General features: G+C 38.6%; 1 protein-coding gene across 1 annotated transcript in view; it reads right to left on the reverse strand.

Moving 5' to 3' along the window:
• Nucleotides 1-24,643, reverse strand: part of SLC23A2 (solute carrier family 23 member 2) — a 96,659-nt gene that overhangs the window by 38,087 nt on the left and 33,929 nt on the right. The window contains exons 3-5 of the mRNA XM_065398715.1: nucleotides 21,927-22,204; nucleotides 11,403-11,501; nucleotides 735-851 (exon numbers count right to left, since the gene is read on the reverse strand). Of these exons, the coding sequence (XP_065254787.1) occupies nucleotides 735-851; nucleotides 11,403-11,501; nucleotides 21,927-22,031 (321 nt within the window). The 5' untranslated portion in view covers nucleotides 22,032-22,204. The remainder of the gene's footprint in view (nucleotides 1-734; nucleotides 852-11,402; nucleotides 11,502-21,926; nucleotides 22,205-24,643) is intronic.

A 24,643-nucleotide genomic window follows, 5' to 3' on the forward strand; every position in this document is an offset into this window, starting at 1 on the left:
CATAATTAACCAGCTTTCCAGCCAGTGGATGCTGCCATCTTGGTGCTAGTCATTCCCAGAACTAACCCTACTAAAAGCAGTACCTCCAAGAAAGATCAGAACATTAACACAGCATCTCTCTCACCTTCCATACCCCTATATTATCCTCACATGAATTCATGAGTGACAAGTTGTTACTGAATTTTAATTTTTAGTTAAATTATGGAACACGTGTTAGGTAGCAGCCCAAATGGCTATTTGTGAAGTGAGTCTCCAGTAATTCCTGAAATGCAACAGCTAGCAAGCAACATTATAGCTCTTTGTCAATATGTGAATTCTAGTGAGGTGGTAGAGAAGGGAAGGAGATATTTTGCAGGCAGGCTATCTTGCCATGATAGGCTTTTTTGCAAAAATCTAGGAATGCTGGAGAAGAAAATTAATACAGATATGAATGTAGGGGAGCATAACAACAAATAGGACTTTTATAAGCTTCCAGCTGTTTTAAGACTCCCCGGTAGTACTTTCCATCCACTCTGCTTCATTCACAATACACAACTCTGTTGCCAGAGTGGGCTTCCAGCCCCCCAACCACTTCAATAAGTAATCAAATGGACTCAAAGCAGAAGGCAAGTCACCAACATTGTTGAATATCTGTATCACGTACCACTATGTACTATATAAAAATGCTGAACATTTTCTTAAAGATTATAAACCAAAAAATGGATTTCTTCAGAAATATGCGTTTTGAAATGTACCTGTAACCCCAAGAATATGCAGAGGTACCAGGGAGGAACATCCTCAATTGTGTAAATCATGTCAGCTCTCTGCGCATCTAAACTTCCACTGCTGTCCAGTGTCTCTGCCAGAGAACTCTGTTAAATTAAAAGAGGAAAAGCCAACAGCAGTTTAATATTACAGAAGAATAACTGAATTTGGAATGTTAGACTTTTAAGGTACTCTTGAAGAGGACGGGGTTCTATTATTCCAAAGCAACATCAGTGCATATTAAAGCTTAAACCTTTGAGATGATCAACCGCTATCCCCAACTCTAACTACTGAGTGTGAATAAAAAGATTCTCTTTCATAACCCATCCCCTGCCTATTCAGGCAAATAAAACCATAATCCTCCATTTGTGATATAACCACTTTGGCAGCAGATTATGCCAAAATAAACGGGGATTATCATGACTGATTGGTTTACACAAAAAAGGAGAATGAGGAAAAAAAGAGTAAGTAGTAGAACATTCAACAATGGATATTTCAAAAGTAAAATGGCAATCCTTGCATCAGAGATCTAAACTGAGGGCAAGAACATTTCAAACTATTATGACTGCATTCTAAGATGGCCTCTTACTTCTTTTAGTCATGTTCAATCATTTTTAGCAACATAGCAAACCCTATGGGGTTGTTGCTTGTTGCCACACACTGAAGCATGTAGAAAAAAAACGTTGATATAGCTACATTAAGTAATCCAGAGCATCTTTAATACAGACAAACTGAGTTACTCTGGATTTACCAAGTGTAAATGAGATCTGAATTTGGCCTCTACACATTAATACATCCTAATTAGGAGAGAGCATGCAAGAAAAGCAGCTACATGTATGGTAGTACCTTCCAGCCTCCCTAGATAGTCTGCAATAATTTCAGAATCATTATCATATTTTCTACAGTAAAATATTTTAAATACAATTTTAATGGCTTCATTTCAAAACTGGGGAATTAAAACTGAGATCAAAATACCTACATGTCTTTTAGTGCCAAGAACATTTGAGCAGGAGGAAGGATTTGATTTTATCATTTTAAACCCTGAATGATAACTTATATAACTACTGTTCTGGTCTAATCCACACTCAGAACAAATTCACATGAAGAAGCCTTACACAAAACTGATAACTTTCCCAGACTCCCCTTCCCTTTCATTGAGATAAATCCACGTAGAATTCTTACATGATCCCAATTTAGTTTATTATCCAAAGCGTCATGGAAATCAACTGACCCATGACATTTCTTTTTCACACTGCACTGATTTTGTTAGCAAAACAAATACAACTGCCTGGGCTACATATCCATACTCAGATAAGTTACATATAGGGCTGGGGAAGAATGGGGACATTGAGATTTTTCCTGTGCGGAGTACAGCGATATTCATATCCTAGAAGCCTACTCAAAATGTTAAATTCAGTGTTTTGTTGAAGGAATGATTGAAATGAGAGGGATAGCTCCTAAATGATCACTGAGAGGAAGCTGTTCAGCGTGGCTCCCATCTGGCAGACCAGCAGCAGCACTAAGGGTATGCTTTTACCAAAGGATAACTAAAAACAGAGTGGGGAAAAATCAATTTATTTTTATGAGAGTAAATTAGGTGAGGTTAACCATGGGCAGGAGGTACATAGCACTGACCTCACCTAGCCACTTTCATGGTAGACACTAAGTGCCTTCTGCCTCCACTCAGGATTATACAGCAAGCTAACTACAGCATGTTTGATATCTTGCTTTGTGTCAGTGAAGACGAAGCTGAGTGAAGAGCATCAGTGGGGAAAGGAAAGCTGCCCCCGGGGGGGGGGAAAAAAAAAAAAAAGAGAGAGAAAGGGAGATGCAGAAGTTAGTGAAAATGTTGGGAGACCCGATGGCACCTTTATGTGACATGGGGACTTTTCCTATTCATTAGGTTGCACAGCTGGACAACCAGAAAAGCCCAATCTAAAGAGGGCTTAGGACAAATTGAGACTGTGACAGTCTGTCGGAAAAGAAGAGCCCTCTCCCGGGAAGTTAAGTATATGCCAAGAGAAATTTCTGTGATGGTTTCAGTCTCGTTGCAATAAAGTTCTGCTCAACTTCTTAAGAGTGTTTTTGTGCCTGTATACATTTCTCCTCATCCTTCCTTTTGCTCTGAGATTAGTATATGTACTTGCTGAGGATTTTGTTTATAATAGGGGATTTTGTATTTTAATTAATTTTTTGGCTAAGTCATCAACATACTGACTAAAAAGGGTCAAGAAGGAAACACCGCCACCCTGTTAAATAAAAGCTAAGCCTAATACCAATAGAGAGAAATTGTTTCCTTGTGAACAATGCCAGAGTTGTTTTGGTGAAGCCATCCATCTAGGAGCACAAATTAAACACGATGGACAGTTGCCCTACACTCCTGAAGGCAAAATTATCATTTGCCCCCTTATCCAACAGAACACCTCAATATACTGTGCGTCATGGGTAACTTTCCAAGGTCAAGTCCTTCCAAAGACTAACTGAGTGGCCTGACCTTGACAAGTTGCCTATGACATAGTGGGCTGAAGTGACATTTTTGCCTTCACACATGTTCAGAATGCCTCAACATTAGGTACTAGATTTCATGCAAAGTCCCGGCCATAATCTGGGCAAGCTGATGTGCCTTCATTGGTCCTTGCCCTTTGGCCTCTTCTCTTGGTCTGCAGCTATGCTGAGGAGCTTCCAATAACTTCCCACAGCTGCATTAGCCCCATACTACCCTGAAACACTCCCCACTGTTCTTCACAAGACAGGTGAAATTGCACCAGCTCTACAGTGATGGTGGGAAATTTTCCAAGAAAGCTTAGTCACAGCCTGGAGATAAAAGCGTTATTTATTGGCCCACGGTCCTACCTGGCCATTATTTATTATTATTGGCGTTATTTATTGGCCCACCCAAACACAAGTTTACAACACACCCATCTACAACCAAAGAGATTAAAAGCCTGAAAATATATTTAGAAATAGAAAATATTCAAATAAACACATCCAGCAGCTCTGAGCCCAGCAGTCTGTCAGCAACACACCAACCACAGTCTGGTTTCCACCAGCCTCAGATCCTATACTTGCAGGATAACCCCATCACACTCCTAGGCCTGTATTTTTTCCAAAAATTGTGTCTGCACTGTCCAGCCCTTAGGGTGTGACCTGCATGCTGGAAGGCTGTTTGTGAGCAGCCCAGGTTGGGAGCTACATCATCAAAACATTGTGAGGCACCCAAAGTTGCAGGGCAAGTGGTGACACAAACCCTCACTGGTCTGGATTGCACCCTGGAATGTGACATGAGGTATTTGATGGGAGTGAGCGTGTGACCAAGTTAGTGGATTTGTGTGGACGAGCGTGATGGAATAGACTGGAAAATAAACAGGTTACTGAAATAATTTTTTGTGGGGCTGGAGAAGTGAGACATATATAGATATGTATAGAGAAAACCACACAGAGTAAGGGAACAAAGCAAAAGGGAAATAATGGAAGCAAAGGGAGAAAGACACCAAAAATAACTGACAGACTTACACCATGATCTAATAAAGGGGAAAAAATAAAGAAGTGAAGAGAAGCCAGAAGTGAAAGATGATAAAAATGTAAGACACATAATTCAAGATACATTTTTAAAAGTGTTATATGATGAGCTAACTGACAAAACTTTACAATTAAATCAGTTATGCAATAAGCAGTGCACAAGTGTTTATTTCTTTAAATTGGAGCCATAGGGCGGTGCAGCTATTTTCACTCCGGCTAGCAGGCCTAATATTGGGACTAACAGGTGCCAGGTAATTTAGCATTCATTGTCTACAGACTTATACATGTTAGTGTGCATATTTACTCGCCATAGATTATACAAATTTTAGTTATCTTCACTTTGAACTTTTTTCTTTAAGCCTTGTTTGGTCTTTGATGAGTGATATTTTATGAGAAATAGAACAACAAAAAAAGAAACATGATTGATACCTTGTTGTTAAGGGTGATTGATAAACAGAAGAGATATGTTTACATAAAGGAAATTACAGTGTCAACCATTATCTCCCACACTAGATGGCTAATGGATAAAGCCCTCTCCTTTCACCTCTACCAAGTACCTAAATCAAGCAGAGCTGATAAGTTCACTATCTATATAGGGCAAATTATATTATGCACTATTTACAATCTTGTTCACGTACAGTTTAAAAAGAGAGACAGAAAAAGAAGTACCCAGAACTGAGTACTTAGTGTGTTGAAGCAATGAATGGATGTTTTTCTTCAGTGTAACGTAATCTGAGTTACACTGGCATGTAGCTGGCTAAATTGTCCTAGAACTAGATGAGGAGTTAAGGAGTTAACAAGAAATCAGTAGAGAACAGATAAAAATACAATTTAGGCAGAAAAATTAGTCAGCAAATGCATGCTTTCAAATCTGAAGACCAATATACTACGGTGATTTTACCATAATAAATTTTGCATATTAAAGAGTCTTTATCAGATTATTGCTACCACATGCAAGCTTTGCCTTGATGTGACCCAATCCCCGCGGTGCAATATTAGCATCAGATAAAATTTACAACTCACCAGTTGCCAAAGTTAATCTTTGCAGTACCATAATGAAAACTGGAGTTTTGCCAGTTAAAATATTATATTAGAAACAGAGAAATAATCTTTATGCCTCTCTGAGTAAGCTTAGTGTTCGCAGTTGGACTCTGGAATAAAAAGTTTTCTGCATCTAGACAAGTTGATATATTGTGGACTTTGTTTCAGATATTTATCTAATGTTCTTGTTAAACAAAATATAATCCAAAATGATGCTGGTATATTATTAGCCTTCCAAAGTTACAGCTAAAAACCTTTTAGATAGTCAAGGAACTAACCAAATATTAATAAAGAAAAGAATCTATGCAGCTCTTCCCAAAATCTCAATTATGTCCTATGATTTAACAAACACCTTTCCATAAAGTATGTGATTTTAGTATTAGTATTAGTATGGAAAAGAGGAGACTAAGGGGAGATATGATGGAGGAGAAAAATCACGAGTGATGTGGAGAAAGTAGATAAGGAAAAGTTATTTACTTATTCCCATAATACAAGAACTAGGGGCCACCAAATGAAATTAATGGGCAGCAGGTTTAAAACAAATAAAAGGAAGTTCTTCTTCACACAGCGCACAGTCAACCTGTGGAACTCCTTGCCTGAGGAGGTTGTGAAGGCTAGGACTATAACAGCGTTTAAAAGAGAATTGGATAAATTCACGGAGGTTAAGTCCATTAATGGTTATTAGCCAGGATGGGTAAGGAATGGAGTCCCTAGCCTCTGTTTGTCAGAGGGTGGAGATGGATGGCAGGAGAGAGATCACTTGATCATTACCTGTTAGGTTCACTCCCTCTGGGGTACCTGGCATTGGCCACTGTCAGTAGACAGGATACTGGGCTAGATGGACCTTTGGTCTGACCCAGTACGGCCATTCTTATGTTAGTATTAGACAGATCATTTCAAAGCAAAACACACTGACAAATTAAGACTGTGATGCCTGTTTTAACATTGCCTATTTTTAGTCTAAATTTTAAAGATGAATAGCAGAACTGGATTCTAAAGATCTCTATAAAAACCTAATATAAATATATGATTATAACTAAAGCTACCTTCAAGTCAGATATTTTTAACAGTCATTTTTAAAAAGTTCTGGTAATTTGGTCACCAGATCAATAACTATTCCATATAGTTTCACTTGAAACATTTCAGGCTACAGAGTCTACATTACAAAAGGGAAGGTTATAAAAACATAAGAAAGGACATACTGGGTCAGACCAATAGTCCAACGAGGCCAATATCCTGTCTTTTGACAGTGGCCAGTGCCAGATGCTTCAGAGAGAATGATCAGAACATGGCAATTATTGAGTGATCTATCCCCCATCATCCAGTCCCAGCTTCTGACAATCAAAGGTCTAATGGCATTTGGGGTTCAAGCCCCAAACAAGATTTTCCTTGAAGAAGTTCTCCAGTCCTTGGCGTATTAACACTCAGCACAAAGATGTCACTTATATGGCTTAACACCAACAGTACTAGGGGAAATACATTAATCAAGATTTCTTTAGTTTCACAAAATCTGTAAAAGTCAACGTTTGTTTCAATATAGAAAGCCCACTTGTTTAACAGGAATACAACACGACTGAAGAGTAATCCCATAATGACTACTGACACTTATAGTTCTATTTATCAGCATGAATAAGGCTGATGGAATAGATTAAAGCCCTCCCCTACTCCACCCTCTAGGATTAAGAAATCCTTAGTTCTTTCAAGTAGCCCTGCGGGCAGATTTAAGGAGAGATTTTCAAAGGCACAAAAGGCAGTTACGCACTCAACTCTCACTGAAAGTCACAGGGACTTGGGTTCCTAACTCCCCTTTGTGCCTTTGAAAATCTCCCCCGTAAACAGTGAATCAGTTTCAAGGGATGAGATGTGACAACCAACAGATAACTTTGTGTAGTCCTTTTCGTTAAAGAAGGAAAAAGACATAGCTCATGTTTGCCACCACCTAATCTATTATGTTTTTACTGTAACAGAGCAAGTAGCTTCCTGCACTATCCGATTCAAGGCTTTTTGTGAGATATTTTCCACCAGTCAAAAAACGAAAGATCTATTTCATCCCTATTAGAAATACATATTTCTCAAAAGGAAAATCAGACGATAAAGATGCCAGATTAGAAAATCTGCAAAGACTGTGAATAAGTAAAATGTGCACAAAGACTGACAAAAGCAGTGCATGGATCGCCACCAAACTGTCTCTTCGAAGCTGACTTCAAAATTCAAGGACCCAATCCAGAGAGGTGCTGAAATCAGAAGGAGTTGGAACAGCAGAGCAACTCTTATAAAGGTCAAGTGTGAGGAAAAAAAAATAAAAAACCACAACTTACTTCTTGCACCAAAAAGGTGCTGTGTCTAGTAGTGGCTATTTTGTAAGATTTTTTTAAAGTTGATTAAAACGAGCCCCAACCTGAACCAGGCCCCAAATTCTACATGATTTTAGCAATACAAGAGTGGTGGGCTAACAGAGCAATTAGCAGAGCTTACCCAGCCTCTTGAGTTCAATGTAACCATCAACAATAAAACAAAATTGCATTGTAAAAGGTAAAGAGTTAATTTGGACAGAGGAAGAAACAGACACATGGAAGGCAGAAATGATGAACCTTTATCATTTCATGCCTGCCTGTTTTTGAAAGGTTTCAGGCATGACATGGACAAATATATGCCATGTATTTGACATAGCATGAGAGCACATTACATTTAAAAAAAAAAAAAAAAAAATAGAAAATCTATCCTCACCGTTCAAAAAAAATCTAAAAGCAGCCTAATGCAACAGATGGAAACCCCAACTCGCAACACACACTGACAACCCAGAACGGACGCATGTAAGTGACACTAGACTATTCCAAAGGCATCAATTCTTCTTGCTCTGACTGGTCCATTCTTGTGAGCCAGCAGGTATCTCAGAGGATCGGTCTACATGGGCAAAAAAGAGATGTGCCTTTCAATCTAATCAGCTTAATTTGACTTACATCCCCCCTCAATGCCCATACAGGTATAGTTTATCACCTTTAAGATTGTTTGAGTCAGCTGTGTTGCGCTTGTGCTGACAATCTTAAAGGTATTAAACTATGCTTATGTGGGCACTGTAGGATTTTCAGTTTAGTTAACCTACGGCTTCCTCACCATGAGAAAGCTTAAATTAAAGGTGGGATATTAAGCAGCTTTGGGGTATGTCTACCCTGAAAAGACTAGAGCAACCCAGCTGCGCCACTGCAGTGCTTCTCTGTGGCACAGGTAATCCCCTTCGACGGGAGACAGTTGCTAGGTTTACAGAAAAATTCTTCCATCAACTTAGCACTGTCTAAACCAGGGATAAGGTCCTTATAGCTACATCTCTCAGGGGTGTGGATTTTTCACATCCTTGAGAGATGCAACTATGCCCTTAGTTAAACTGGAACAAAAGGCTGTGTGGTCACTGTGATTTGGATAAACCAAGTTAATTTCAATTTAATTTAAGTTGATTAGAAAGGTGTTAAAGCTAACCAAAATAAACTATTCTTAATCAGAAGCGTGTCAACACGGGTTTCCACTGTTTTAACATTTAAGTTAAACTGGGGCAACATTCTTGTTTAGATAAGGCCTAACTCAGCAGAGCTAACTCAGCTAAACCACTTGTTTTTGCCCATGCAGACCGATATACAAGAATCTTACTGCCTACGCACCAGAAGAGCTAAGATTCTTTTACATTCTTGTATATTCTGCCTGTTTGCATCACTGCCCTACCCTATTAGCTCTTTTTCTATCTGTGTTACCTTGCAATGTCGATACAACCTAGATGGAGCTACTATAAGGTAGGTGCATAACTGGTTGGAAAATCGTTCCCAGAGAGTAGTTATCAGTGGTTCAGAGTCATGCTGAAAGGGCATAACGAGTGGGGTCCCGCAGTTATTGGTTCTAGGTCCGGTTCTGTTCAATATCTTCATCAATGATTTAGATAATGGTATGGAGAGTACACTTATAAAGTTTGCGGACGACACCAAGCTTGGGGGAGGCAGGGGGGGTTGCAAGTGCTTTGGAAGATAGGATTAAAATTAAAAATGATCTGGACAAACTGGAGAAATGGTCTGAAGTAAATAGGATGAAATTCAATCAGGACAAATGCAAAGTATTCCACTTAGGAAAGAATAATCAGTTGCACACATACAAAATGGGAAATGACTTCCTAGGAAGGAGTACTGCAGAAAGGGATCTGGGGGTCATAGTGGATCACAAGCTAAATGAGAGTCAACAGTGTAACACTGTTGCAAAAAAAGCAAACATCATTCTGGGATGTATTAGCAGTATTGTAAGCAAGACATGAGAAGTAATTCTTCCGCTCTACTCCACTCTGATTAGGCCTCAACTGGAGTATTGTGTCCAGTTCTGGGCACCGCATTTCAAGAAAGATGTGGACAAACTGGAGAGAGTCCAGAGAAGGGCAACAAAAATGATTAAAGGTCTAGAAAACATGACCTATGAGGGAAAATTGAAAAAATTGGGTTTGTTTAGTCTGGAGAAGAGAAGACTGAGAGGGGGCATGATAACAGTTTTCAAGTACATAAAAGGTCGTTACAAGGAGGAGGGAGAAAAATTGTTCTTCTTAACCTCTGAGGATAGGACAAGCAGCAATGGGCTTAAATTGCAGCAAGGGCGGTTTAGGTTGGACATTAGGAAAAACTTCCTGTCAGGGTGGTTAAGCACTGGAATAAATTGCCTAGAGAGGTTGTGGAATCTTCATCATTGGGGATTTTTAAGAGCAGGTTGAACGAACACCTGTGAGGGATGGTCTAGATAATACTTAGTCCTGCCTTGAGTGCAGGGGACTGGACTAGATGACCTCTCGAGGTCCCTTCCAGTTCCATGATTCTATGATAAATGCTACGAAATCAAAACCAAGCTGACTGATTTAATTTTAGGCCTAGTTGCCTTAACAGAGTCTCTTTGAATAGTTAATATGCCACTACCAATATCCAAGGAGAACATTTATGGGTGTATTTATGGGTTCACAATGCTTTCAGTAAAGAACAAAAAAATGCCCTTGTATTCAGAAGGATTAGAAACTTGAGTATGTGAGAAACAAGACAAAGGTCACAAAAATCACTACAGTCTTAATGCCAGAACACCTGCTGGGAGGCTTTTTTCCTGCAATTCTCGTTAATTCTGCCTTCTAAAAGGGAAGTGAGAAAGTTCTTGTTGAAAATTTCAAAGTCAGAGTGATTGAATCAATATTTAGAAACATCATTTACCTTGTTATTATGGACATTTTAAGATTAAAACTACCCATCTGATCAAAATTATAGAGTGCTACTGGATCTAAATGCATTGGAATTGGCAGGGTTTCGTTTGCAGAAAGTTAGCTTTAGAGAGAGATCTAAAAGGAATAGTTATGAGGCTGCTGTGTAGACTGATGGTGGGAGGAGGAGATCTTGCAATCTCATGACACATAGGAACTCACTGAAGGGATTTACAGAGGGGTTGAGCCCGTGGTCCTTTGTTCTTTCCTTTACGGGCTTGTCTACGCTGGCACTTTACAGCGCTGCAACTTTCTCGCTCAGGGGTGTGAAAAAACACACCCCTGAGCGCTGCAGGTTTCAGCGCTGTAACATGCTAGTGTAGACAGTGCACCAGCGCTGGTAGTTATGCCCCTTGTAGAGGTGGCTTTTTTAGAGCGCTGGAGGAGCTCTCTCCCAGAGCTCTACCGCGACCACACAGCGTAGACTAGCCCTAAGTTGATACATTTTAATACTTCTAGATGTCTTCAGCAGAAGCAAGTTCGACAGAGTGTGGCAGCATATGAGGATGTGTAAAAGGCCAGATGGAGTTCAGAAATGCAAAAAAGCAGCATATTAAGAATTAAAGAAATTGTTTGTGTGCTTTAACGCCCTAACCTAATTGCTGTGTCGTTCCTTGAGCTCTATAACCAAGGACCTGACCCTGCAGTCATAAGGAAGGCAAATACCTCAGTGAACCAAGAATTGGGGCTGTAAGTCAGTGTATTTTGTGGAAGTAGAGAAGGTAGACAATGAATTTAAATTAATTAGAAAGAATGCCCAGGCCCTAGGATGAAGCAAGAGTAAGTTATTTTATATTAACATGAGTTTTACAAAGTATTTAACAAAAAATTATACCTTTTCTGCTATGCCATTTTCTGTGGTATAGATTGCCATCAGCTCTGTGTCCTCTGTGTCCTGATCACCACTCGATGTCGCTCCACCACTTATGACAACCTACAAAAAATCCACATACATCGTAACTTACTGAACTACACAGCTTGTAACACCCTATTTGATGTCAACTATCTCTAAAAACCATTCTGAATAAAAGGTATGTAACAAGAAGCTCTCTCACTGTAGCTCCTTAAGAATATATTCAAGCGTTCTAGTGGCCATATTCCAGTGGTTCTCAACCAGGGGTACGTGTACCCCTGGGGATACACAGAGGTCTTCCAGCGGGTACATCAACTCATCTCGATATTTGCATAGTTTTACAACAGGCTACATAAAGAAGCACTAGCAAAGTCAGTACAAACAAAAATTTCATACAGACAATGACTTGTTATATTGCTCTAGAAACTATGCACTGATTGATTTATTCCAGAATTATATGGTAAAAATGAGAAAGCAAGCAATTTGTCAGTACTAGTGTGCTGTGACATTTTTGTATTTTTTTATGTCTGATTTTGTAAGCAAGTAGTTTTTAAGTGAGGTGAAACTTGGGGGTATGCAAGCCAAATCAGATTCCGAGTCCTGAAAGGGGTACAGTAGCCTGGAAAGTTTGAGAGCCACTGCCATATTCTATAGCAGTTCATAAAGTAAAGGTCACATTTCCAGACATCTTGCTGAGAAGATTTTTTTTAAATTATATATGTATAGTCGATTAAAAGCAACACAGTATTCTTGTTTCTTTACTAAACAAGAGCATGGTTTGTGATAATGAATAACCAACTGTCTCTTTTGCTTGTGTTTTTAATGGCACTTAGATGAAAATGGGGAATTTCTGGCTTTAATCTTCACCTTGTTTCCCAAGTAAGGGAAAGGGGAAGATTTTGTCATGCTCTCAAATTCTTTCAGCGTGAGCACAGTAAAATTCTCTGGAAATTAGATGTACTTTCATTACTGAAGCATTTTAATACAACACCATGAAATCAATGTCATGAGTTTTTCTTAACTCCACACCTCTCATTTAGATTGCATATTCGACAGCGTAAAAGCAAATGCTAAGCATTTTCTAATTTGACTTTTCTAGCAGAGTACTCCCCTCTTAAGTGCCTGTAATAAATCACAAGTGTGATGCAAAGTATTTCATTCTGCTATATAATTTCTGACTTTGGACCATGAGATAAATACCAATTATCTAAATAATATGGATCACTGGTCTTTTTAATAGGCATTTAACATAAGAATATGCTTAACTGTGTATTATAATCAATTGAGATTCTGATCTTTACCACCATCTTCCTTTATAGCCTGGAATACACTATACACAACATGAATTGCAGTTTTCAGTTCCACAATCAGCCCCGCATAAAAACACACCTCCCCCCAAAAGATTGACCCAGTGCATGGGCGTGAAGTCACATCTGCAAATTAGAAAATAAATGTATTAAGGCCACAAGAGCAGTAAGCTAAAGCCATTCAGGCAGTGAATGAAGACTACAGGAGGAGGAGGAGAGAGGAACTAAGTAACACAAGGAAGTGGGAGAAAGGTAACAGCAATACTACTAGAACAGGCATAAATTGGTCTCTGCGTCACTCTTGCCATCTGTGTCAGCACCATAACATCTCGAGGAATTATAGCCCCATAATTTATTTGCTTATCTATGTACATATTTTGCAGAGAAGGGCTCCCTTTGATTGACCATGGCTCTCCCTCCACTTTCTGCTCATTTCTGAAAGACCTTCGTTTATCAGTTGATTCATTTTAGATTTATTCTTTCCTCCAGAGTAAAAGCTCATCATCTGCTACTCTATGCCTTTAGATTGCATTTAATATGGAGTAACAGCAAGTTCTCTGGTCCATTAGTATAGACAGATTTTGGGGTTCTTCTTATCCATCACGCCTTGGATACAAGACTCATCCTGAAAGCAAAAACCCATCCTTAAAAATACAGCACACGTTCAAATATGGACAGTGATTTAATACATTATTCTCTTTTTCTCTAACAATTCTGAGAACCAAGACGTTATTTTGCAAGGTATACATTTTACCTCCATTTTCTACTAGTTGTAAACCTTCACGGACAGATCAAAGGCAAAAAAACCACACAACAACAACGAAGGTGTCAATAACCTAGTGCATTCAGTTTGCTAGTTCACCTAAAAACTGCATCAGCAAGTTATTAATATCAGTTTGTGCACTGGTAAAACAGAAGTGATCCAATACCATTTTATAGCTACTTTGAACCATGAGAACTTGATGTTTTAGTTGAAAATTAACTAGGTTAGAAGTCACAAAGATCTTAACATTCACGTTAACATTTTCCACCAGTGAGCAAATATTACCGAGTACTGAAAAATCTAACCTTTCCTCTATCTAGAAATAGCAGGCATAATTCAATCAGGGATGACGAAAAAGGAGCTCTCTCACAGAGTTAAGAGGCTATCTGGCAGACAACTGAACTGTTACCAACAATGATTTGGAAGCTCATTTCTGTACCAATTCTGGGTTAGAATCCATTTGTAGTTTTTTAGAACACTTACATAAATAAAAAGAACAATTCTTTCCCATGCCTGGAAATGACCTAATTTTTAAGATATGAAGTTTATTTTAGAAAAGCTTACACACTTGAAAATAAAAGCATTTCCACTAAAAGAATGCAGCAACAGACATTTGTGCTCTGGTCAACACTCTTTTAGATACACAGAACACAACCCTCGTGTCTGTCCTCAAAACAGAGAGACAGACATACAACTCCACAAAAGTCAATGAGAGCTGATGTCTTACAAAATTTTATAAATGGTAAACAATTAAGCTGGCCATGTCTGCATTCTTGATTGCAGTACTTCAACAGACTATTTCAGGCCCTTCCGTATTTTAGAAACATTGTATATCGCAAATAAAAATAATGAGAGTCTAGCCTGTGTAAAGACTACAGGATTAGGCTCAGAGCCATCAAGAAATATAAAAAGGAAATTCCTATTCCTGCTTTCAATTAGTTATAGTCTTTTCCCTGTACGTCCTTCCACAAACCCACACACATTCAGGGGGGGAAAAGCATGCATTTTGGGTAACAGTCAAAACATCTCACAACTCACTGAAGATCTTAAATGGTAAAAATACTGAATGAATTTCCATATGCATTCTTTTAAGCAGTGCATGTTTCCCAATACATTATTGATCTAACCATTTTTCAAAACGTTCTCTGATTTCACCTTCCCAATGAATTAGGCTGCAGTGAACATGTATGTCATGCCTATCCTCAAGTTCTTTCACTGGCTTCCAGTCAGGTTCCAACGACAGTGTACAGCTTCAGTCCTAAGCAATATTAACTGATCAAGTCCCAGGTATATTAGAGACAGAATTTTGATCTATGAGCCACCACGACAGCTACGCTTCTCTGGGACAACGAAGCTCACAAAGCCCAGAACGAAGTGCACAACATCTGGAGATAAAACATTCTCAGCTGAGGGGATCCAGCTAGCTCCCAGAGAAGATCAGGCAACTTCAGAACCTGACCTTTCAAAAATACTGCAAAAAACTTACCTCTTCAAAAAAGACTTTTCATCACAAGACAGGCATTCAACACTGACATCCACTTCTACCCAATAAACCCCTCTTCCCCCCCCTCCGGGGGGGGGGAGAGAGAGAGAGAGAGAGAGAGACACAGACAGACAGACAAAGGAAAATAAAACCTTAAAAACAAAACACCCCTCACCCCAAATCCTCCCATATTCAATTTCCGTGTATCTGAAATTCGTAAGCAGCTGTTATACCAGCAAGGAGAAGTTTTTCACAATAGTATTTTGCACAATTCAAATTATTTATGAACTGCACTCTCATATTTGAGCCATTAGACATTATGGGGCTGCAAAAAAAAACAAAATAAAACTAAAAGACATCCTTTTATTATTAACAGGGCAACTGAGATATTACTGTTCACCAGCAAGAAATGAAACTGTACCACACAAAATAAACCACATCCCGCACAGAGTCATGTTTCTCTTTCTGTCACTGAGTTACTTATTTAGAAGTGGCTGGGTCCCATGTCTGCCATAGTTTTTAGTCATGCATCAAATGGAAACATTTTGTTTTAAAAACTTTTAAGCTACAGCATGAGATTGACAAAATGAGTAATACAGCCTACTTCCTCCAACTAAAGGTCTCATCAGGGGATCACTGTGTCGAAACCAAGTTGCCAAACAAGTTCCATCAACCCAGAATACGGATTGGTCTTGTAGTGTAGCCTGGACTTATACTACAGATTTGTACTTCTACGGGACTGTAGCACAATACAAGAGTCCAGATCAGTCCTGTCTACACTGCAAAACCCATGGAAATTCTCAGTGTGTTATTTTTGGGTGCGGGGGAGGGAGGGGAGAGTGTTGGGGGATGCAGAATGACTATCATATTCTAGCCAAGTACCCAAAATTTGGTAGCTTCTACAGTGTAGTCAGGACCAAAACACATTTCACACTAAAACTACCGAGTAATTTCTATCCACCAGTCAGTCTGCTCATGGTGTAGTGCTGGTGCGCTGCAGTAGAAGACAGATGAGGATTCAATTTCCAACTCCAGTTTCCGGCTCCATGGGACAACCAGTGTGAGAAGAACTGTGCAAGCATTGCATTCAGCACATTTGAAGAGGACTGGCAGATGCTAAACAATACCACTAGTTAAGGAGTACCATCGCCTTATTAAAGGAAACTTCATCCACTACTCTTCAGCTGGGAGGACTTTGTCCCCAACGTTCATAAGGGGAAGATGCTCATCAGGGATCCGTAAAGGATAGGGTGAAATGCTACTCCCATCAAAATTTACACAACACCTATAATTTTAAGTAGTCCTCCCTAAAGTAAAACTAGCTCAGTAAAATACCCATATGAAAATCACCCCATTAAGGAAGGCTGGGTTGACAGGCACAGGAGGAAGATGGCATTTTAGAATAATAAAAACGAATTGTGTGTGTATATATATATATATATATATATATATATATATATATATATATATATAATTTGTATATTTGATTGCACCCTATTTTCACTCTCCTTTGGATTTTACTTTTTTTAGACTAAGCTGTTGAGAGCAGGAAGCATGCCTTCCTTTGCAATTGCCCAGCACTTAGCACAACGATCCTGACTTAGCACAACGATCCTGATCTAACTTCGTTATGTATATGGCTCTAGACATGACTAATAAATAATTATAAGCAGTCCTTTATTCCAAGATTCACCATTAACAATGTGATGTACACGTCCCCTTCCCTCAATCTAAGACTGGTCTGGCTAAAACACTAGCGCTTTTAGAATGAAGGATCCTAGGAACCCAGACAACCTCTTCCTCCAGTAAACGGACACTCAAAATTATTGTTCTATGCAATGTAGTTGTAGCTGTGTCAGCCCCAGAATCTGAGAGAGACAAGGTGGGTGATATCTTTTATTGAACCAATTTCTTTGTGAGAGAAGCAGCTTTCGAGCCACACAAGAGCTCTGAAGAATAAGCATGAGTATGCAACTACAAACATTAATGGCAGCTGAAAAAAAATCAAACTAAGTATTTCAACAGCAAAAGCACGTGGTGCTCCCATAACAGGGATGCTTTTATGATTCTAAAACTAAAAATACTTTTTCTTGGCATAACTGTCTGTATGTTGTAATATGATTATTCCACCAAGTCTTGTGACAGGATTTCATGAAAACTGTACAAAACAAGTGAAAAATAACTCAGGACCATTGATGGGGGTTTTCTGTTTGTTTGTTTGTTTGAAGCACACACAACACAGACCATCTTCTGTTTTCCACATGGTGATATTTACAACAGGACTTAGGGTATACAAGTTTATATTCAAAGGGCTCTTATTCTCATGTCACTTACCCTCTACTTATTTTACTTTTGGCCTATTTTAAATGAGTTTCACAATGCTGGATGTACTGACATATGTGTGATCGCCATTGAGTAGTGATGTATATGTGAATAAGCAACAGGAGAACAAAGAGCTACGTAGTAATAGTTTTTTTCTAGTACTGGGTTACTACGGTGATCTTTTACCAAAGGGAAAAAGAATTGTGCCCAACAAAATGTAACATATCAAATATTCTCCTTTCAAAATTTCATTGATTCAAACTACAGCTGTTCCTGGACACTGCTCATCCCTTCCCCATGAGAAATATAAGTGATATTTTAAAGGATTCTCAAAGCAGAAAGGTTGAGACAGACAAGTCTTGATAAGACAAAACATTCTTATCACTATGGCCGTAGTTCATTCATATACTTCCTACCCCAATCAACCTATTTGTACTGAATCTTGCCGTGATTGTTTGGCACTGGTGCGACGACTGCTGGAATACAGTGTCCAATTCCAGTGCCTGCAGTTCAAGAAGGATGTTGATGAACTGTACAGCTCACAGAGAATACCCATGAGAATGATTAAAGGATCAGAAATCATGCCTTATAGTGATCGACTCAAGAAGCTCAATCTATTTATCTTAAAAAAAGAGAAGATTAAGGGGTGACTATTACACAGCCAACATGGAGAACAAATATTTAATAATGGGCTCTTCAATCTAGCAGAGAATGATTCAATGGCTGGAAGTTGAAGATGGACAAATTCAGACTGCAAATTAGAGTAATTAACCACTGGAACAATTTACCACAGTAATGGGAGATTCTCCATCACTGACCATTTTTAAATCAAGACTGCATGTTCTAAAAGATCTGCTCTAGGAATTATTTTGTGGAAGTTCCCTGGCCGGTGTAATACAGGAGGCCAGACTAGATGATCACAATGGTCCCTTCTGGCCTTGTAATCTATGAATACCTTTCTTCTTCCTGTGTACATGTTCTAACGCTAATAGCATGACCCCTTTTGTCCCACAAACATATGCATATACTTTAACTGAAATATTTGCAGGGTTGTTGTTGTTTTAACTGCTTGAGTTGTGCATGTATCTTACTGTCATTACACTGTTACAATATGAAAGATATTCAGATTCAAAGCTAATCTTTAGTGTGCTCATGAGTGTCACGAGCTACTGCCTCTTACACATCATTTATTGGTATTAAATTTTCAGTTAGAATTCTAACAGCATTCTTTGGGCACCTATGACTTCAGGCTAAGTTTTCTTTTTATTTGAATTGTCATAGGGGATGGATTTGTTTAAGTCTGATTACATATTCTTACTTACAGAATTTCTTCAAATTATAACTGGATTTCAAATATATTTAAAACCCAGGACCCAGACAAAAGTCAGCAGCCAGACCTATATGGTGAGAAGCGTATTCCTTTAAGAGGTGCCACTCCACTGTACTAGGTTTGTTTTTCGTTTCAGAAGAGGCAAATCAAGTAAAGTACCATTTAGATGGAAGTTTAGTGGAGATGTAAATGCTGCTAAATCATATTTGGATATCCAGGTTTGGAAATAGAATACTGATATTAGCAGGGGTGATTTACTTTGAACAGGTGCATGCTAAATAGTGAGGAAACTGCACGCAACATCAAATCCCCAAAGTCTCTACTTCAACAACTCTGAAAAAGTATGCCAATTATTGCTTCCTAAATCTCTGTGAGGAAAAGTAGTCAATTGTACATTTGCAGTTAAATTTGATTACTTTTTCTATTATAATCCATTAAGTGCAAAGCACATATTTAATAAATCTGATTTCTGACGTTTTACTTTGCTACAAATGTTCTTTGAAGAATCTCACAGTACAGAGTAATTAAACGAAGTGAGAAGACAACGAACCAGTAAGTGAAAAATTATATAGCACTGTCTCCTGATATAAATAGTATGCAATAAACTGAAGTGAATCAGGTGGAGCTCTTTGGCCAGGTAAACTTGTATCAGTTGATTTATGAAATCTGCTAAGGGAGGACCCAATCCTGTTACCAATTAAGCGAGAGAGAGTTATGACTTCAGTGGGAGTAGAATTTGGCCAAAGCGAAAAAAGGACAAGGAAAGGCGGGGGAGACAGAGAAACTTAACCGGGTTGTGAAAGAATCAAACAAGTGTAACCCATGCCTGCTTGGTGTGGTGCTCTGTCCCCCTCTAGTGCACCTAGACCATGTAGAGATTGATGAGCCTGCTACAGCCTTGGTTAAGAGGCATGTGGCTTTTAGCTCATGCAGTAGAGGCTCACACACTAAGCTTCAGGGGTCCCAAGTTTGATCCCAGCCGACAACAGGTCGTCGACATTACACGAGCATCAATGGAGTCTACTGCTGTAGTGTTTTTATTTTTCTCTCAACTCTGAGCAAACCTACAGCACACGAGGGGGAAAAAAACAGATATTCTCTCACTCTGCCCCCAACATCCCGCTCCTATTCATCCCAAATGTATATTTTGTGAGTTTATCACTGATAGGTTGCCTTAGCCACATAGTGGGATTGTTTAGCACTATTCCCACGTAGGCTGCCTCTCCACACACACACACACACACACGCACACACGCACACACGCACACATTATATATTATATATATACACACACATACACACACACACATACATACATATACATACATACATATACATACATACATATACATACATACATACATACACATATATATACATACATACATATACACACACACACACACACACACACACACAATATGGGAATGGTCAAGAGAAAAAAAATATTTGGTTGGTCCACAAACACAGGGATTCATGTCTAACCTGCATCTTCATGAAAATAATATTTGCACCTTTCATATCATAATCTTTGTAGAGGGTCACTAGGACCACCAGATAGCTGACTCTTCTCAGGGCTCTGTTAATGCTGCTCCCAAGAATCGATGCCTTTATAAATAAACAGCCCCTAGCACTGATATTTCAGAGGTCAAACATTTGCAAAAGCAGGCCAATGTCACATGATTCAAAATGAAGGCTAATTAGAGGGAACGTCCTACCCAAGCTTCAACCTTCTACTCTTAATGTCACCAAGCTCAGCATCCTGGTTCTCTGTTTTGTTGGCTGTGGAGAGATACTAAGACACGGTAGATTTAATCTAATCAGAATTTTTGGAGATGTGAGACCAATGACCGTGTGGACAGTTATATCAGAAGCAAACAGTGGCTAAACATTAGCTCACGGAGGATAAGATCAATAAGATCTCTCCCTTCCTCCTGAAACCAAAAATCTGATAAACTGTGTGGAGATTGGATAAATAATTCCAAGTTTACCCACCACATTTCTGTCACATCTTAATAGAAGTAACCAGAAAAGGAACAAACTTGTGGAAAAGCAACCAGAAATATTTTTTAATGTGAAATGCAGAAGAGCAAGATTATAGATCTGATTGGGAAAGACACCTTAAATTCACTAATGTTTCTACTGGAAACCCCAGTTCTCTTGATGGGGCAAGAGAACCAAATGGTAACGCAGCAGCATTAGTCAAGTGGCAAAGTTTTCTTGATTTCAAGCTCATTATGTTAAAACACTGACATCCAGTGGAGTTGAGGAACTGAAGACGACATTCTAGACCGGGGTTCTCAAACTGGGGGTCACGACCCCTTACAGGGTCACAAGGTGGTTACATGGGGATCATGAGCCATCAGCTCCATGGGGCTGACAGCCTCGAGCCCCCACTAAATTAAATCCCCCCCTCATTTTATAAAGGGGGGGCACATTCAGAGGCTTGCTGTGTGAAAGGGGTCACCAATATAAAGTTTGAAGAACACTGGTCTAGACAGTCAACAGAGAGCTAACACCAACAAAAACCACTGTGATCCTGTCCACAATGTAGCAAAACTGTGATATCTACAACTGTGTTAAGTCTATAAGATGTAGACATTAAGCAGATACAGCACAGTCATGGAGGTTCGGTGCTAAAACTCATCTATTAAAAACATTTAAACATGGTTGCAGCTAGCATAGTTATGCTTCCGCAAAAGCTACTAACATAACTTACTTCAAAATGGTTTTGTATCTATGGCACAATCCTTCAGCATGAAATGAACCATGGCACTGTGTGAAATAATTCAGTGTCATTTACTTTCACCTCAGTTAAAATAAAAAATATTTTCATCTTAGCAATGCCATCACTACACACATTGTTAGTATTTGTTTTTCCGAACAAAACACATTCATTGCAACTACTCATAATATGGAACTACTTTCCCTACTTTAATAAAATTATTTCCAGACAAATTACATCCTGAATTTCCTCTCAATAGATGTAATTTAGCCAGACAATTTTAAGACAAGATTCTTCCCCAAAAAAGGATGAGTAGGTGTATGCTTACCAAGAGACACATCTTAAGACATGTGTTAGAGAGCTGTATCACAATAGACATTGAGGAGTCAAGAATTTAGCTCATTGATCTAGTAAAAGTCTCTTCATAATGCAATGCCACTCAAAATTTCTATATCTAAAAAGCTTAATTGCGTATCTGGACACTATGCTTAAGCCAACATAAACCCTGATAACTGAATAATACAAAAACCTTTTACATATTATTTAAGAAAGAACATTCTTGAATATTTTACTTACAGGTAGAGTGAAGAAGGCAGGATGCTTAGATTCATCTTCATATTTGCCCTCTGTTGAGCTTCCAGTCTCCACTGATTTAGAAGCAGTGTTCTTGCCAATCCCCATGGTTTCCAGAATGCCAAGGACTGTCACACAGTAGCTAAATTGAATTTTATGAGATGGGACGGTGGAGAGGTACAGGGAAGTTTACAGACAGCAGCACCCCCAGAAGTAAGAATGGCACCTAGTAGTCAAGTTCAAGCATTAGGTCCTGGAAGTACCGTTAGCTTTGATGGCACCTAGAAATAAAGAAGTGAAACTAATTAAATATTTTTTCACAATGCATATTTGTAATACTTTATGAAACCAAAAAAAAAAAAAAGGAGTCATTGTTTTATAAAATTCAGTAACAGCCACAACCATTGTGAGTGCAGTACCGCTTTATCTAACATCCCATATGGAACATTACAATGATCCAGGTTTCCCATAAAACCCTGAAGGAAAGCAACCTCAATTTTAGCTCTCTAACATACTGCCTGCTAAAAGTTTAGGCTCTCATCCACATGCTCTGCCAAAAAAATATATAGATTTTTATTTTCTCCCAATTTAGGATACAAATCAAGGCCACTTATTGGTTTGCTCACCCCTTTCCCCAAAATCTGGAGAATCATTGATTTACAAACACCATTTGCAGCATTCTGTACACTATTACTGTATGAAAACCCAATGTGAACAATGTTTTACATGTTACACTAGCCTACATATACACACACACACCTGCTTATGATTTTATAATTTACTATAATATCCATCTACTTTATCTTGAATGTTTGAGCAAGAGAGGTTTCCCTTGGGATGGGTTTCTTTGATTATTCTCTCATGCTGAACAGTTGTTTCCCAAGAGGAGAGATGTGCCTCGTATCTTGAAAAAGTTATTCTCACCACCTTCAAAGTACTGGAGACTTTGATTTTTTGTTGTTGTTTTTTTTAATTCCACTAATTTAGATGGATTAGGACCATTTGTAAAAAACTTTCTGCAACCAGAAAAATCCCATCCTTTAGGATGTGGAAGTAGTGTGATGCAATTAGCTATTATGTGTTCCTGGCGGTTACGCTTCTTCAAGAAGTAAATGCTATGGACCTATCACCTATATATGGGTAAACCTGATCTTTCAAGGTAACTCCATGCTGCCATTTTAAAATAGAAAAAATACACATTTAGCTTAGCACAGTAAGCTGAAACTTCACAACATGAAGCACATTCCTCCACTATAGAAACTTCATTTTAACCTAAGATTGAAGATGATATTGGAGCCCATTGCTGGTTATAGAAACTTAGTTCAAAAGTTTGGAGGAGAACACAGCTGTTCGAGGATGCAAAAGTGATTGTTTTAGGGTCTCGATAGAATTGAATATGAATTTTACATAACATTGCATAACATATTTGTTCCCTTACTCACTTTGGAATGGGGACATTAAAAGAAAAACCTTTTGTAATTAATTTGTCTCCTTTTAATTTGCCAAACCGACCACTGCAATGTACTTCCCCTATGTTCCCTACTCAGATAAACACCCCAGCTCTGCAACAATCCAAAACTTGACATCCCCAAGAGTGAAAACACAGCCTGAATATTCAACCCCAGTTCCCCAATTGGCAATGCAGAACATCATCACTAAGTTCCCAGGCCAGATGAGTCCTGTTTTGACATCATTTAATGTATTTGGTGATATTCTATCATCAGACACCTGTAAATAAAAATTAGTTACAGGCAAGATGAAAAAAGACTAAACCACAGAGAAAGAATGTGACAGATCACAAAGTCAGAAAGAGGAAGGAGAAAAATACTCCCCACCAAAAAAAAAAACAAAAAAAACACCAATAATCAAGGGAAATTTCTGTGAAAGTAGCCACAAAATTGAAACAGAAGAGAAACCCATGGTACACTGGCATGTGCTCTAAAGTCAGTGACATTTTCAACTAAATCCTTGAGATGGAAAGGCAGTGAATGAACATTCAAAAAGAAGTCACGAGAAACAAATCTCAGCACAGCCAAATAACAAATCCCAACAAAGTAGTGACTGTTTATTCTCTTTCCTAAAGGTTGTCTAGCAAAATGCCAGGAGTTTAATGTCTGATGCAACTGCAGTAATAATGACACTTGATGTGTGACCTGTTCTGCAGATGGCAGAGTTGGGGCTATGTTTGGAATAATTACACAATACCTCAATATTTAAGAACTTGTTCCAGTTTAAGAATTCTCCATTTGCTAGTCGATTCTGGTTACTCTGGTTGACGAACAATTTAGTTTTAAAAATAATTTAACATTTAGAGAGCCAAAAAACAAACACAGATACAAAAAAGTGCTATTTGAGCATTGAAATGCAAGTGAAGCACTCCTACTAGAAAAGTGAAATGGCCTCAAAAGAAGTATTCTTAACTCAAAGGCTTAACTAATAAGAGCCAGTAATTTTAAAGTAGATGTTAAGAGGATACTGGCAACTCATTGTTGTAGTTGGACCTTTAATTAAAAAACAAAAAACAAAAAAGGAGAGCCAGCCCAAGTGCTCAGTGTTTGGAACACCCTTTTGTAAACAAAACCTTTCAACCCCCACCAGATGCTCACATTTCCACTTGAAAAATATGACCTGCCAGAGATGGAAAGTAACTAGTTTGCTTCTAATTTGTATACCTTTATCACTGTTGACAGCTCCAAAAATAATGTGGCAAATGTTAGTGC

The sequence above is a fragment of the Emys orbicularis genome, chromosome 2 (assembly GCF_028017835.1).
Source record: "Emys orbicularis isolate rEmyOrb1 chromosome 2, rEmyOrb1.hap1, whole genome shotgun sequence".
NCBI classification, from domain to species: domain Eukaryota; kingdom Metazoa; phylum Chordata; order Testudines; family Emydidae; genus Emys; species Emys orbicularis.